The sequence below is a fragment of the Montipora capricornis genome, chromosome 13 (assembly GCF_036669925.1).
Source record: "Montipora capricornis isolate CH-2021 chromosome 13, ASM3666992v2, whole genome shotgun sequence".
NCBI lineage: Eukaryota > Metazoa > Cnidaria > Anthozoa > Scleractinia > Acroporidae > Montipora > Montipora capricornis.
This window is the reverse complement of record NC_090895.1, coordinates 3,797,746-3,812,745: the sequence shown is the minus strand read 5'-3', so window position 1 is coordinate 3,812,745 and position 15,000 is coordinate 3,797,746. Positions and strand designations below refer to the sequence as shown.

At 37.1% G+C, this 15,000-nt stretch overlaps 1 protein-coding gene and 1 long non-coding RNA gene across 4 annotated transcripts in view; one reads left to right on the top strand and one right to left on the bottom strand.

Annotated features, from left to right (window-relative positions):
* LOC138029719 (fibroblast growth factor receptor 4-like) overlaps positions 1–15,000 on the bottom strand; it is a 94,560-nt gene that overhangs the window by 26,090 nt on the left and 53,470 nt on the right. For all 3 annotated transcript variants that reach the window (XM_068877477.1, XM_068877474.1, XM_068877476.1), the window contains 6 exons: positions 12,374–12,637; positions 6,611–6,856; positions 5,867–6,130; positions 3,528–3,773; positions 2,781–3,047; positions 577–822 (listed from right to left, as the gene is read on the bottom strand). In XM_068877477.1, coding sequence (XP_068733578.1) covers positions 577–822; positions 2,781–3,047; positions 3,528–3,773; positions 5,867–6,130; positions 6,611–6,856; positions 12,374–12,637 — 1,533 coding nt within the window. The remainder of the gene's footprint in view (positions 1–576; positions 823–2,780; positions 3,048–3,527; positions 3,774–5,866; positions 6,131–6,610; positions 6,857–12,373; positions 12,638–15,000) is intronic.
* On the top strand, positions 8,596–10,130 carry LOC138029833 (uncharacterized). The gene is made up of 2 exons (XR_011127939.1): positions 8,596–8,719; positions 9,311–10,130. It is a non-coding gene; the product is annotated as an uncharacterized lncRNA (long non-coding RNA).

Genomic DNA, 15,000 nt, shown 5'->3' with positions numbered 1-15,000 from the left:
TTAACGATTTTTTTCGAAGCGCGTTGTACTCGATACGTGCAAGTACCGGTATCACAAATGGCTTGGGGTCTTCCATCACCGGCTATTGTTTGGCTACACACTGTTTTTTAGGATATCGGCAGTAATGTTTTTTGTGTTTCATCTTAACATTTGTTTCATCGAACTTAAAGCCACATAGACGGCAACAATTCACAAAAGCACTTGTAGGCTCATCACTGTAAAAATTTATTTAACAGCGAAGCAATACACATAGTTATATTTTTGCATTTAGGATAAACGTGTCAAGATGATTTGCCGTGCAAAAAAACAAGTTTGCAATCTGCTTGGCAGAAGAAAATTAGAATTTAATTCCCTCTGGAACTCGTCCGTTAAAGGTACGTTCCCAGGGGCTCTTTTTCCCTTACTCGAAAACTTAACGCCATTCACGTCACGTCTAGACTGCCCCTGGGTCTTCGAGAATGATCAGAGTTAGACTTGTGTCTTTCCATGTCCAGTGCCAACTAAGTAGTTTCCTACTGTACAATATACTTATTATGTTTGCTATGATCACGTTTTTAATAGACGCATATGACTTACACTGTACATCAATTGTTGCAGACTCCGAGGCATTTCCACATGGATTTGTTGCTTCACATCTGTATTCTCCAGCTTCACTCCTATTAATATTTCTGATAACTAACTCAGTTCCATTTGTGCGCTCTCCATTACTAGTCTTGACCCAAAACACAGTTGGTCGGGGGATACCAGATACTTGACATGACAAATTCAAATTTCCTCCTTCAGTGATTACCTCATTGGAAATTGGCATAATGAAAGAAGGCACTGAAAGAACAGCAAAAATCATCCATTTTCAATGTCCTCTAAGTTAATATCAGGTGATTGTTTCAATATCACAGTAATTCAGGTAGAATTAAGTGGAAGAGTCATCTTGTATACATGTGCATCACCATTATCATCAGGTTAATTTACTGTAAACTTAGTACTTCTCAGTAATGAGACAAGAGTATCACATGCAAACATACTACATAAAAAAAACCAAAGGGCTTGTGACAAAAATGTCAAACCTTAGAGCTTATTAAATTAAAACTGCACAGCATTACAGACTATGTGATCATGTACAGGAACGAAGTCTGAGAAGATTGCAGAGACTGCTCATGTTTTAGCCTGAGATTGCATAAAAAAACAATTCTGGAATTTTGAGCAAATAACTTAACCCTTTCACTCACGAGGTGTTCCCCATTGACGAGTAAAATCATCTGCCGTTAGACAGAGTAAACTCTATTAGTGTCAGTGTAACTTACAGGAGTGAAAAGTTTAAACACTCAAAAATTTTGTTTTAATCACTCAAAACCCCATCAGGAATCTACCACTGTGACATGAGCAGTTGCAATCACGTGACCTTGTTGTTGAGCAGTCCCAAGAGAGAGCTCCTGGGAGATTCAGTCCCTCATCTTTGCTGAAGAGAAGGTAACAGAAACGGCCTATGGCGAGCAATTCAAATGGTCAAGTTATTTGCTCTGACTTTTAGAATTTCATGAACATAAATTTGCACCATTTAAAAAAGTGTGGGGAGTTCTTTGCATCAAAACAATCCATGGATATCCAGTTTACTGAAGCATGATACAGTTCTGTCCCAAGAGTAATTAACCCTTTCACGCCTAAACCGGCCTAAACCAGCCATGCTTAGTATTTTACTCCGTCTAATGCCAGCTGATTTTACTCGTCAATGGGGAAACCCTAGGAGTCAATGGGTTAACTTGTATTGTTCTTAATATGTTAACCCATCCCCCCCCCCCCAAAAAAAAAAAACTTCTTGCATTATGGAAATGGGAAAATAGTCAATTGTTCAAAAAATTACCATGAAGAACCAAGCAAGCATTTATTGTCTTTGTTCTGTGCAATCGACTGCCACCAAGAGAGACAAAAATTGAAAAAACGATCAAGGGATGTCCAATAATGGACGTAAGTACTCAACAAGATTTAGTAAACAAAACCTTAATGGCCTTCAAAAGGCAAGTAAGCTCACCAAAAGAAACGATTTACAATGCAAGTACAGGCAATTACAATATAATTAAACTTACACTGTACATGTACATTAACCATTCCAAGTTTAATACTACCAATGTACAAGGAAGTTAACTTTCCAAGTTAGACCTCTACCTACAGTGGTAGGTGCAGGCAATCCCTTAAATTTAATTTTCTTTAAATACAGTGCCACCAAATAAGAAGAAATTTTTCCCCAGAGTATGGCTATCCCGCAGTAAAGTATATCTTAGTTTGGGTTATTGGAACGTGAAATGAAAATAGGGTGTACAACCATGCATTCTCCAGAGATAATCAGGTTTGTTTTTTTGTGAAAAAGTGGACACCTAGAATTTTTCTGCTTAAACAAAGAAACCTAAGTTTTTTCACAGTTTTACTAGGTACAAACATTTTACATGGCACTTACAGCAATACTACACACTAAAACGTCTACTCACTAATGAGGTATTCATTATCCAACTGCTTTTATATTTTATACGTATTTCTTATAACAATAAGGCGGGAGAAGTGAAGGAAATAAAGCAGTGGTATGCAACAGGTCTTCCATAATGCAAGCGTTTGATTGGTTCTTTAACAGTACAAAATAACCATACAGTATCACGTCAGGATATTTGTATTCTATTAGAGCATGATTTGAACGCTACTTAGTGCAGTTGGATAATAATGCATAATTTATTGATCAGTTTTCAGGTATTTATTAATCTTTTCACTAGTAATTCCAAAAGATCTTTGCTTACCATTGACATTAACAGACACATTTGAACTCATAGCTGTCCCAACAGAGTTGTTTACCATGCACTTGTAGAAAAATACTCCTCCAACTGTCCAACTTGTTTTGTTCCAAATTCCAGTACTGCTAATGACACCTATCATCATGTTATTCTCATAAAGCTGATAATTTAGTTCCATGGGGTTTGCAGTTTCAGCTGAGCAACTGAAAGAGATGGTTGTTCCATTACACACTTCTTCTTCACTCACATGTAACTGGATTCCCTCTGGTGGGTCTATGATAAAGACCAAAAAATGTTAGTGTAATTCTCTGACTAGATGTATAAACAACCTACCTATAAAAAAAATCATAATTGGGTGAAGTACAATCATCTGGGTAAGTATAGTTGTGCGAGAGACTGCTTAGGACGACATTTGACTGACGTTTCTACAACTTGATTGAAATTACTGTAAGTGTAAAAGAATCGTCAAAGTTGATGTTACTTTTTGGGTCATACTATTTTGGTCAGTGCTATCCTTGTAGTTGCTTATCAGCTTACCTAATGAATGTTCACCCAGGATTACTGCCGTACAAGAAGTTAAGAATAAATAAGTCAAACAAAAACGTTTAAGTGAAATGAATCCCACATGCAAAATGTCTATCAGATTTATACTTGTGGCTTTTTATGTCTATTGGTAACTAAGTACTTTCCGACTGTACAATGTACTTATTATGTTTGTTACGATCACTTTTTTTATAGACATAGATGACTTACACTGTACGTCAATTGTTGCAGACTCCAAAGCATTTCCACATGGATTCCTTGCTTCACATCTGTATTCTCCAGCTTCACTCCTACTAATATTTCTGATAACTAACTCAGCTCCATTTGTGCGCTCTCCATTACTAGTCTTGACCCAAAACACAGTTGCTGAGGGGATACCAAATGCTAGACATGACAAATTCAAATTTCCTCCTTCGGTGATCACCTCATTGGAAATTGGCATAATGAATGAAGACACTGAAAGAACAGCCAAAAATCATCCATTTTCAATTCCTCTAAGTTAACATTAGGTGACTGTTTCAATGTCACAGTAATTCAGGAAGAAGTGGAAGAGTCATGTTGTATGCAAGCGCATCACCATTATCGTCAGGTTAATTTACATGTACTGTAAACTTTAAAGTACTTCTCAGTAACGAGACAAGAGTATCACATGCAAACAATATACTACATAAAAAAACCAAAGGGCTTGTGACAAAAATGTCAAATCTTAGAGCTTATTAAATTAAAACTGCACAGCATATCAGACTATGTGAACATGTACAGGTACGAAGTCTAAATAGATCGCAGAGACTGCTCATGTTTTAGCCTGAGATTGAATAAAAAACAATTAATTTTGAGCAAATAACTTAATCCTTTCACTCCCAAGGGGTTCCCCATTGACAAGTAAAATCGTCTGGCATTAGACAGAATAGAACCTATAGGTGTCAGTGTCACTTACAGGAGTGAAAGTGTTAATGGGGACATAGATATTAACCCTTTTACTCTTGAGGTGTTCCCCATTGACGAGTAAAACCATCTGGCATTAGAGTAAAATCTTTTAAGTGTCAGTGTCACTTACGGGAGTGAAAGGTTTAACCATTCAAAAAAATAAATTTGTTTTAATCTCTCACACTCCATCAGGAATCTACCAAATGAGCAGTTGCAATCACATGACCTGGTTCTCATACAGTCTCAAGAGAGAGCTCCTGGGAGGTCTCGTCCCTAATCATTCTTTACTGAAGGGAAGGTAACAGAAACGGCCTATGGCGAGTAATTCAAATGGTCAAGTTATTTGCTCAGAGTTTTAGAATTTCATGAACATAAATTTGAAACATTTGAAAAACTGTGGGGGGTTGTTTGCATCAAAACAATCCATGCATATCCAGTTAACTGAAGCATGATACAGTCCTGCCCCAAGAGTAATTAACCCTTTCACGCCTAAACCGGCCTAAACCAGCCATGCTTAGTATTTTACTCCGTCTAATGTCAGATGATTTTACTCGTAAATGGGGAAACCCTAGGAGTCAATGGGTTAACTTGTATTGTTCTTAATATGTTAACCCATCCCCCCCCCCCCCCCAAGAAAAAACGTTTTGCATTATGGAAATGGAAAATAGTCAATTGTTCAAAATATTACCATGAGGCACAAGGCAAGCATTTATTGTTTTTGATCTGTACAATCGGCTGCCACCAAAAACAGACAAAAATAGAAAAAAAGATTCAGGGACGTCCAATAACAAATGTACATGTAAGTACTGAACAAAAATTAGTGAACGAAATCTTAATGGGCTTCAAAAGGCCTTCAAAGGCAGTAAGCTCACCAAAAGAAACGATTGACAATGCAAGTACAGGCAATTACAATATAATTAAACGTACACTGTACATGTACATTAACCATTCCAAGTTACTACCAATGTACAAGGAAGTTAACTTTTCAAGTTAGTCCTCTACCTACAGTGGTACTAGGTGCAGGCAATCCCTTAAATTTAATTTTCTTTAAGGACGGTGCCACCAAATAAGAAGAAATTTTTCCCCAGAGTATGGCTATCCCGCAGTAAAGTATATCTTAGTTTGGGTTATTGGAACGTGAAATGAAAATAGGGTGTACAACCATGCATTCTCCAGAGATAATCAGGTTTGTTTTTTTGTGAAAAAGTGGACACCTAGAATTTTTCTGCTTAAACAAAGAAACCTAAGTTTTTTCACAGTTTTACTAGGTACAAACATTTTACATGGCACTTACAGCAATACTACACACTAAAACGTCTACTCTCTAATGAGGTATTCATTATCCAACTGCCTTTATATTTTATACGTATTTCTTATAACAATAAGGCGGGAGAAGTGAAGGAAATAAAGCAGTGGTATGCAACAGGTCTTCCATAATGCAAGCATTTGATTGGTTTTTTAACAGTACAAAATAACCATACAGTATCACGTCAGGATATTTGTATTCTATTAGAGCATGATTTGAATGCTACTTAGTGCAGTAGGATAATAATGCATAATTTATTGATCAGTTTTCAGGTATTTCATTTTCTTTTCACCAATTCCAAAGGATCTTTGCTTACCATTGACATTAACAGACACATTTGAACTCATAGCTGTCCCAACAGAGTTGTTCACCATGCACTTATAGACAAATACTCCTCCAACTGTCATTGTTTTGTTCCAAACTCCAGTACTGCTAATGACACCTATCATCATGTTATTCTCATAAAGCTGATAATTTAGTTCCGTGGGGTTCGCAGTTTCAGCTGAGCAATTAAAAGAGATGGTTGTTCCATTACAGACTTCTTCTTCACTCACATGTAACTGGATTCCCTCTGGTGGGTCTATGATGAAGACCAAAATATGTTAGTGTAATTCTCTGACTAGATGTATAAACAACCTACCTGTAAAAATATCATAATTAGGTGAAGTACAATCGTCCAGGTAAGTGTAGTCCTGCGAGAGACTGTTTAGGACAACAATTGACTGACGTTTCTACAACTTGATTGAAATTACTGTAAGTGTAAAAGAATCGTCAAAGTTGATGTTACTTTTTGGGTCATAATATTTTGGTCAGTGCTATCCTTGTAGTTACTTATCAGCTTACCTACTGATGTTTACCCAGGAATATTGCCGTACAAACAGTTAAAAATAAAGAAATTAAACAAAAAAAGTTTTAAGTAAAATGAATCCCACAGGCAAAATGTCTATCAGATTTAGACTTGTGGCTGTTCATGTCTATTGCTAACTAAGTACTTTCCTACTGTACAATGTACTTATTATGTTTGCTATCATCACTTTTTTTATAGACACAGATGACTTACACTGTACGTCAATTGTTGCAGACTCTGAAGCATTGCCACATGGATTCAAGGCTTCACATCTGTATTCTCCAGCTTCACTCCTATTAATATTTCTGATAACTAACTCAGTTCCATTTGTGCGCTCTCCATTACTAGTCTTGACCCAAAACACAGTTGGTGGGGGGATACCAGTTGCTGGACATGACAAATTCAAATTTCCTCCTTCGGTGATTACCTCAGTGGAAATTGGCGTAATGAATGAAGACACTGAAAGAACAGCCAAAAATCATCCATTTTCAATTCCTCTAAGTTAACATTAGGTGACTGTTTCAATGTCACAGTAATTCAGGAAGAAGTGGAAGAGTCATGTTGTATGCAAGTGCATCACCATTATCATCAGGTTAATTTACATGTACTGTAAACTTGGTACTTCTCAGTAATGAGACAAGAGTATCACATGCAAACATACTACATAAAAAAAACCAAAGGGCTTGTGACAAAAATGTCAAATCTTAGAGCTTATTAAATTAAAACTGCACAGCATTACAGACTATGTGTACATGTACAGGAATGAAATCTGAGCAGATCGCAGAGACTGCTCATGTTTTAGCCTGAGATTCAATAAAAAAACAATTCTGAAATTTTGAGCAAATTACTTTAATAAGTTAAACCTCTTCAATCCCGAGGGGTTCACCATTGACGAATAAAATTGTCTGGCTTTAGACAGAGCAAAATCGTCTGGTGTCAGTGTCACCTACAGGAGTGAAACAGTTAATGGGGACATAGCTGTTGTCCCTGGTGAAAATCCTTAAAGGATCTTTAAAGATCTTCAAAGATCTTCAAAGACCTGACAAAGATCTTTAAAGATGAAGATATTCACAGGATCCTTGAAGGATCTTTAAAGGATCTTCAAAGATTTTCTAACATTGAGGACTCTTGGGATACTTCATCAAGATCCTTGAGGAAATTATCAGGATCTTGCAAAGATCTTACCAAGATCCACACACAAAATCTTGGAAAGATCCTCAAAAGGATCCTTGAAGGATCCTTTAAGGATCCTAAAAGAATCTTCAGAGGTATCTTGAAAAGATCTTTATCAGGATCCTTAAAGATCCTATGAGGATCCTTCAAGGATCTGAAAAGGATCCTTAAAGTGATCTTGAAAGGATCTTTGTTACGATCCTTGAAAGATCCTATGAGGATCCTTCAAGGATCTTAAAAGGATCCATCCGGATCCTTATAGTAATCTTGAAAGGAACTTTATTAAGATCCTTGAAAGATCCTATGAGGATCCTTCACGGATCTTAAAAGGAACCTTAAAGTGATCTTGAAAGGATCTCCGTTAGGATCCTTGAAAGATCCTATGAGGATCTTTCAAGGATCTAAAAAGGATCTTTAGAGTGATCTTGATCCTTCAAGGATAAGGATCTTATAAGGACCTTTTAGGAGTGAAGTGTGTAAAATCCCTAAAGATCCTATGAGGTATTATGTACATGTACCCTCAAGCATCGTTAAGGAACCAAACTTTGAACATAAAAATCACGCTGTACACGAATCAATTAAAACGAAAACGTTTATTGTGATGTAATCCATTGATTGTCGGAAATATCAGTAACAGATTACCTTGTTTGATGAACTCGTAATAGCTGCAGGCCGGGCCAGAAGCAATATGAAACAATATACTCTCGAAATATCAAAGAATTATATTCGTGTCAGCACGAAATCCTTTAAAAAAATACCAGGGCTAAAATACAGAATTCAGGGCCACATCTAGAGACTCTAGTGACGAATCGGCTCGATCAGTATCTTTTCACATTCCTTTAAGGGTTAATTCGATGAGTCTACTATGATTTTTGCTCACTTTTTCTTTAAAGTACAGTCCTATGAATCGGAGGGTTGTAATCCTCCGCCATCTTGGATAAAACGCGAGAGATAAGACTGGAAACTAGTGAGCCATTTCCCTTTTGGTCAGCAGTCACCAACGATGGCTCCTCTTACAATTCGGCGACCAATTCGGCGGTTTTATTCCAAGTTTGAATCAACGAGCATAAATCTTATGATTCATGATTGTTTTGCCCTTTAAATACTGATTCAAAACGAGGAAATGCATACAGCAATCCAAGTACAAAGGTAGGCGCTAATTATAAGCAGATAATATTTGAGTTGATGACTTATTGTTCTTAAAAATGACGATAGACTAAATCGGCTAACTCAACCAATTCAAATCTCTCGGGGTTAAGATTCTTTGTGTGTTTAATTTGCATGGCAATGAAGCATTCACATTTAAAATGATTTGGTAATACTGGAACAAAACGTTTTATTTCGAAAAGATTTTAATTGCGTACAACATTGAGTTAGCCGAAATTCGAACTTTTCAAACTTCAAGTCCCAAAATAATTTGGCATGTACTCGCCAGGATTATAATTCGGCTTACTTGCTCTAATCCTGTAAAAAATAGGTGAACCTTTAACGAGATTACTTACTAGTAATAAGGTTTACATCAAAAGAGTGGTTGTTGCAAATTATATGATTGGCAAAGGATCCCTTCGATTCTCTGTAAATGCTACGTGTCTGAGGTTCATAGCAATTTTTTTAATTTTGAAATTAAAGGTTAGGTGACGCACATTTATTTTCACTTCCTCGGCATGACTTGCGAGTACATGTGGAATTCATGATAATCAATATGAGTAATTTGCCCTTATGGCTTTGTTTTTCTTTCAGGATGCGTAACTGCAAAATATTCAGAAAAAGTTCTCAAAAAGCAGCCTCAGCCGACAATAGCACCAAATACTGAGTGAAGAAAAAAATTAGTAATAAAAAGATAGATAAAATGAAATAAATACAAATGTGTTAGGTAAAATCAAACGTTATTGTTGTAGTACATGTACTTGTACTTGTAATGTTTCTCTTTCGCTGTTTTTCTAGGCTACAATTTAAGGTTTTTGTCTTATTTTTAAGAAACATTTTCTCAATAAAAATGGCTGTTTGTGAAAATATTTTAAATATTCCCAGCCACATCTTCGATATTAATGAGTACTTGATAAAAACTGTATGAGTATCTATATTTTATCTCTATTGTTTCTATGATTATTCATATACATTCAAGTCATATTATAGGTAATTTTGAGAAATTGGTTTTCTGTATGTAGCTAGACTTTTAATTAATGGATAACCATGCATGTGACCAAATAACTCCAAAAGCTACTATGATTGTCAGTTGAATAAGATGTGAGCAAAGTTGTCACAGAGTTTCAATGTTAAAACAGCAATGTTGTCAAAGGCAACTTGATCCACATCAAGTCTGTGAAAAACAATAGTCAGTGCATCATTTGTTCAGGTTTGTTAGATTTTTATTGTATTCTTCCCATCCCTTTGACCCAGGAGTTAGTGCCAATTTTGGATAACAAGCCAGGGTGATAAGCCTTACATGTACCAAACTTCACTTGCATCTTACTCAAGTGAGAATGGTGGTGTGTGGCTGTTTTTCATTCAGTTCAATAAAGAATGCTAGCAAATAAAGTCGGATATTGATTTCCCATGATTCATCATTGTTATTTTACCTCAATCATACTTAGCAATATAACATAAATAGTTTACAGACAAATGAAGCATTTTATGTATTGAAGTTTCTCTTTTACAGAAAGAAAGCTCCTTTTTCCAGGTTAAATAAAATAATTTGTACATCAAACTGCAGTCCAATAAGTGCAATTCAGGGTGAGAAGGTGGACAATAAAATTAATAATCTTGGCTAAGTTCCTGTAAAGTCCTAAATGATATTTAAACATAAACATCCTCAAGGATCTTGCAAATGATCTTTGCAAGGGTTTTTGAAGATCCTCAAGGATCTTGCACCAGATCTTTGAAGATCCTTAAGGATCTTGGATATGGTTTTTGAAGATCCCCAAGGATCTTTGGTTGGTTCCTTCAACATCCTCAAGGATCTTTCATGATCTTCAAAGATCTTGGTCAGGATCTTTAAAAATCCTTGAGGATCTTGGACAGGATCTTCGAAGATCCTCAAGGATCTTGGACAGGATCTTCGAAGATCCTCAAGGATCCTTGAAGATCTTGGCAAGGATCTTTGAGGATCTTGGCAAGAAAGGCTAAGATCTTTAAGGATCTTTAAGGATCCTAGGTAGGATCCTTGAGGATTTGAGAAAAGATCCTTAGAAAGATCCTCAAAAAGATCTTTAAGGAGTCTTTAAGGATCTTCAAAGATCCTTCAAAGATTTTCACCAGGGAGTGAACCCTTTCACTCACGAGGTGTTCCCCATTGACGAGTAAAATCATCTGCCGTTAGACAGAGTAAACTCTATTAGTGTCAGTGTAACTTACAGGAGTGAAAAGTTTAAACACTCAAAAATTTTGTTTTAATCACTCAAAACCCCATCAGGAATCTACCAAATGAGCAGTTGCAATCACGTGACCTTGTTGTTGAGCAGTCCCAAGAGAGAGCTCCTGGGAGGTTCGGTCCCTCATCTTTACTGAAGAGAAGGTAACAGAAACGGCCTATGGCGAACAATTACTGTAAAATGGTCATAACAAGTTATTTGCTCAGAGTTTTAGAATTTCATGAACATAAATTTGAAACATTTGAAAAACTGTGGGGGGTTGTTTGCATCAAAACAATGGATATCCAGTTTACTGAAGCATGATACAGTTCTGTCCCAAGAGTAATTAACCCTTTCACGCCTAAACCGGCCTAAACCAGCCATGCTTAGTATGTTACTCCGTCTAATGCCAGATGATTTTACTCGTCAATGGGGAAACCCTAGGAGTCAATGGGTTAACTTGTATTGTTCTTAATATGTTAACCCATCCCCCCCCCCCCAAAAAAAAAAAAAAAAACGTATTGCATTATGGAAATGGAAAATAGTCAATTGTTCAAAATATTACCATGAGGCACAAGGCAAGCATTTATTTTTTTTGTTCTATGCAATCGGCTGCCACCAAGAGAGACGATCAAGGGACGTCCAATAACGGATGTAAGTACTAAACAAAAATTAGTGAACGAAATCTTAATGGGCTTCAAAAGGCCTTCAAAGGCAAGTAAGCTCAACGATTGACAGTGCAAGTAAAGGAAATTACAATGTAAAGTCCTCTGTACATGTAAAGTTCCAAGTTACTACCAATGTACAAGGAAGTTACCTATCCAATTTAGACCTCTACCTACAGTGGTAGGTGCAGGCAATCCCTTAAATTTAATTTTCTTTAAATACAGTGCCACCAAATAAGAAGAAATTTTTCCCCAGAGTATGGCTATCCCGCAGTAAAGTATATCTTAGTTTGGGTTTATTGGAACGTGAAATGGAAGTAGGGGGTAGACCCATGCATTCTCCAGAGATAATCAGGTTTGGTTTTTGAAAATGTGGACACCTAGAATTTTTCTGCTTAAACGGAGAAACTTTAGTTTTTTCACAGTTTTACTAGGTACAAACATTTTACATGGCACTTACAGCAATACTACACACTAAAACGTCTACTGTCTAATGAGTTATTCATTATCCAACTGCTTTTATATTTTATACGTATTTCTTATAACAATAAGGCGGGAGAAGTGAAGGAAATAAAGAAGTGGTATGCAACAGGTCTTCCATAATGCAAGCGTTTGATTGGTTTTTTAACAGTACAAAACAACCATACAGTATTACGTCAGGATATTTGTACTCTATTAGAGCATGATTTGAACGCTAATTAGTGCAGTTGGATAATAATGCAAATTATGGATTAGTTTTCAGATATTTCATGATCTTTTCACTAGCTCCAATTAGGATCTATGCTTACCATTGACATTAACAGACACAGTTGAGCTCACAGCTGTCCCAACAGAGTTGCTCACCATGCACTTATAGACAAATACTCCTCCAACTGTCCAACTTGTTTTGTTCCAAACTCCAGTACTGCTGATTACACCTATCATGGTGTTATTCTCATAAAGCTGATAATTTAGTTTCATGGGGTTCGCAGTTTCAGCTGAGCAAATGAAAGAGATGGTTGTTCCATTGCAGACTTCTTCACTAAGAAGTAAATGGATTCCCTCTGGTGGGTCTATGATGAAAACCAAAACTGTTAGTAACAGTTCTCTGACTACACAACTTAAAATATCATTTATAATTAAGCAGGGCATCTGACAGGATGCGGCGATGCTGATCTGCATAATAGTCATATGAGTTCACGCTCTTGATTGCATCACGGGTAATCAGGGCAACATGGCGGGAAATTCAAAGGAAAATATACTGTTAATGACTCTACTTTATAGACTTTCACCTTCATAAACCAAACAAATAAGTTCATGTTCACAACTGAGATGAAATAGGCTTGGTATCTGTTCTTTGGAATTCCTAAATATTGCTTTTTTAGTTTCCATACATTCTCTGTAATTTTGTGCCTTTGCAATTTCGGGAAATGTATGGCAGAAACTCTTTTTAATAAAATAATTTCTGCAATAGCCATTCTCTGCAAATTCTTTCTGCCGCACCTTTGAGCGCTTATCTTCTGTTCTGGAAAATAAAAAAACGCAAAATTGCATATTATGAATAGTTTTCATCGTTTTGCCCTGATTACCCATGATGCACTCAACAGCGTGAACTCGTCTATTCCCTAAAATCCTCTGCATAAAAGTCACTGCTTACGAGCCGAGTGACCCATCAGGCCGGCGCTTACCTCCGGTTTCCTTAGCATGAAGCAACTAGGAGTATTTATACTCCCCCCTGGATGGAATGCTAGTCCATCGCAGGGTTACCCCCGGCATTTCGCCGGTACCCATTTATACACCTGAATGGAGAGAGGCACCGTGAGAGTAAAGTGTCTTGCCCAAGGACACAACACAATGTCCCCGGCCAGGACCCGAACCCGGACCACTGATCCAAAGTCGAGCACTCTAACCTAGCCTGCGTAGCAAGCGTTCCTGTTGGAAAGAAGACCTCTCAACGATTTTACGCAAACTGGCCGTGTGAAAGTTGGGGCAAGAGAATGAGGGAACGCTTGCAAGAAGACCCCCTAATTTTGAAAAACGCCCACCTTTTCTTGACACCAGCTGATTGACGTCTTATTAACAAATTAGCCAATAACAGAAACCTTGTTTTTTACACATGTTGACTTCCGTCAAAACAAACCGAAGCACTGAAGAGACAGAGAGCGATCAATGCAGAATTTGTCAGTGTGATTTTAAAGTTAAATTTGTAACGGCAGCTTCTCAGCCGGGTAAGACTGGTTATTTTTCTTCTGAGAATTTGTTTAAACCATCGAAAACAACAGCCAATTTTTAGAACGTGGAAGAAACCCGTGCGCTCGTAAAATACGAAATTTAGGAACATAACTCGTACAGAGTTCGATGGGTAGTAAGGTCGCGCAATGCAAATCTCCTCCACATCAGACCATGAAACCATCCAAAGCGGTCTCAGTTGCCATTTTTACTTAGCGGCGAGTTCAGTGCGACTTATTGGCTATTTCTTGGTGCAAAGTGGTTGACGAAATGAATCGAACTAAATCTCCTGGAAATTACAGGAAAACCTCCTCGCTTGTTTGATAATTCATAGTACGTGTTTGTTCAAATCGTCACGAAATCGTAGATGAAATAGCAAGAAAAAATGCTCAAAAAAATCGCATGACTGTGCAAAGGGGCCGCTTTCTTCTCACAACGAGAGAAGATTTAATTAACAGGGCAGCTGCGCAATTGTCTTTCTTGTCAGGCTCAACTCATGATATAGTACTGAAGCTTATATTGGGCACGGTGAGCCGAGAATTTGACAAATGCAATACAGTTTATTTCCTTGATCCTGACACAGATATGTATTCTGATGGTTAGCAGGCATGTTATCAATTCATCCTGCGTAAATACGAAGTATCTTTTACAAGCGAGCGGAAAGCTTACTTCAAACCAAGCCAAACTTTTCCTTGACAATAAGCGCTGCCAAAGTTTTGTTAAAGAACAAATATTTTGCTTTTAGTGAATTATGGACACGCTTATCCACAGCTGCTTCCGCTGACGCTTAAATTATGTAGACGTTCCCGTGATTGATATCGTCCTAGCTGTCCAGATTTTTGTTAAATAACAGGCTGTCATTCCCATAGAATTTACCTAAAACACGTACTTGATTGCGTATGATGCTTTGTAATGGAGAAATCAAGATGATACTCGAGAAGTTTGTTCTTCGTTACTTTTATTTCGAACTCCGCACATCATGACAAACATCTGAAAAATCAAGCTTTTTTCAAATCCTGTTGTCAAAACGGACATTACATCTATACAGTTAAAAAGGTGGCGCATTGACAGTTCTTGTACCATTTTCAATGCAAAACCGAGAACCGATTCGCTCAGCTTCAACACACGGTTCAAAACCTTCCACATCTTCCGCCATTGTCTTTGTCACGCTAGAACTAACAAGTAACATTTTGCTCGAAAATTTATC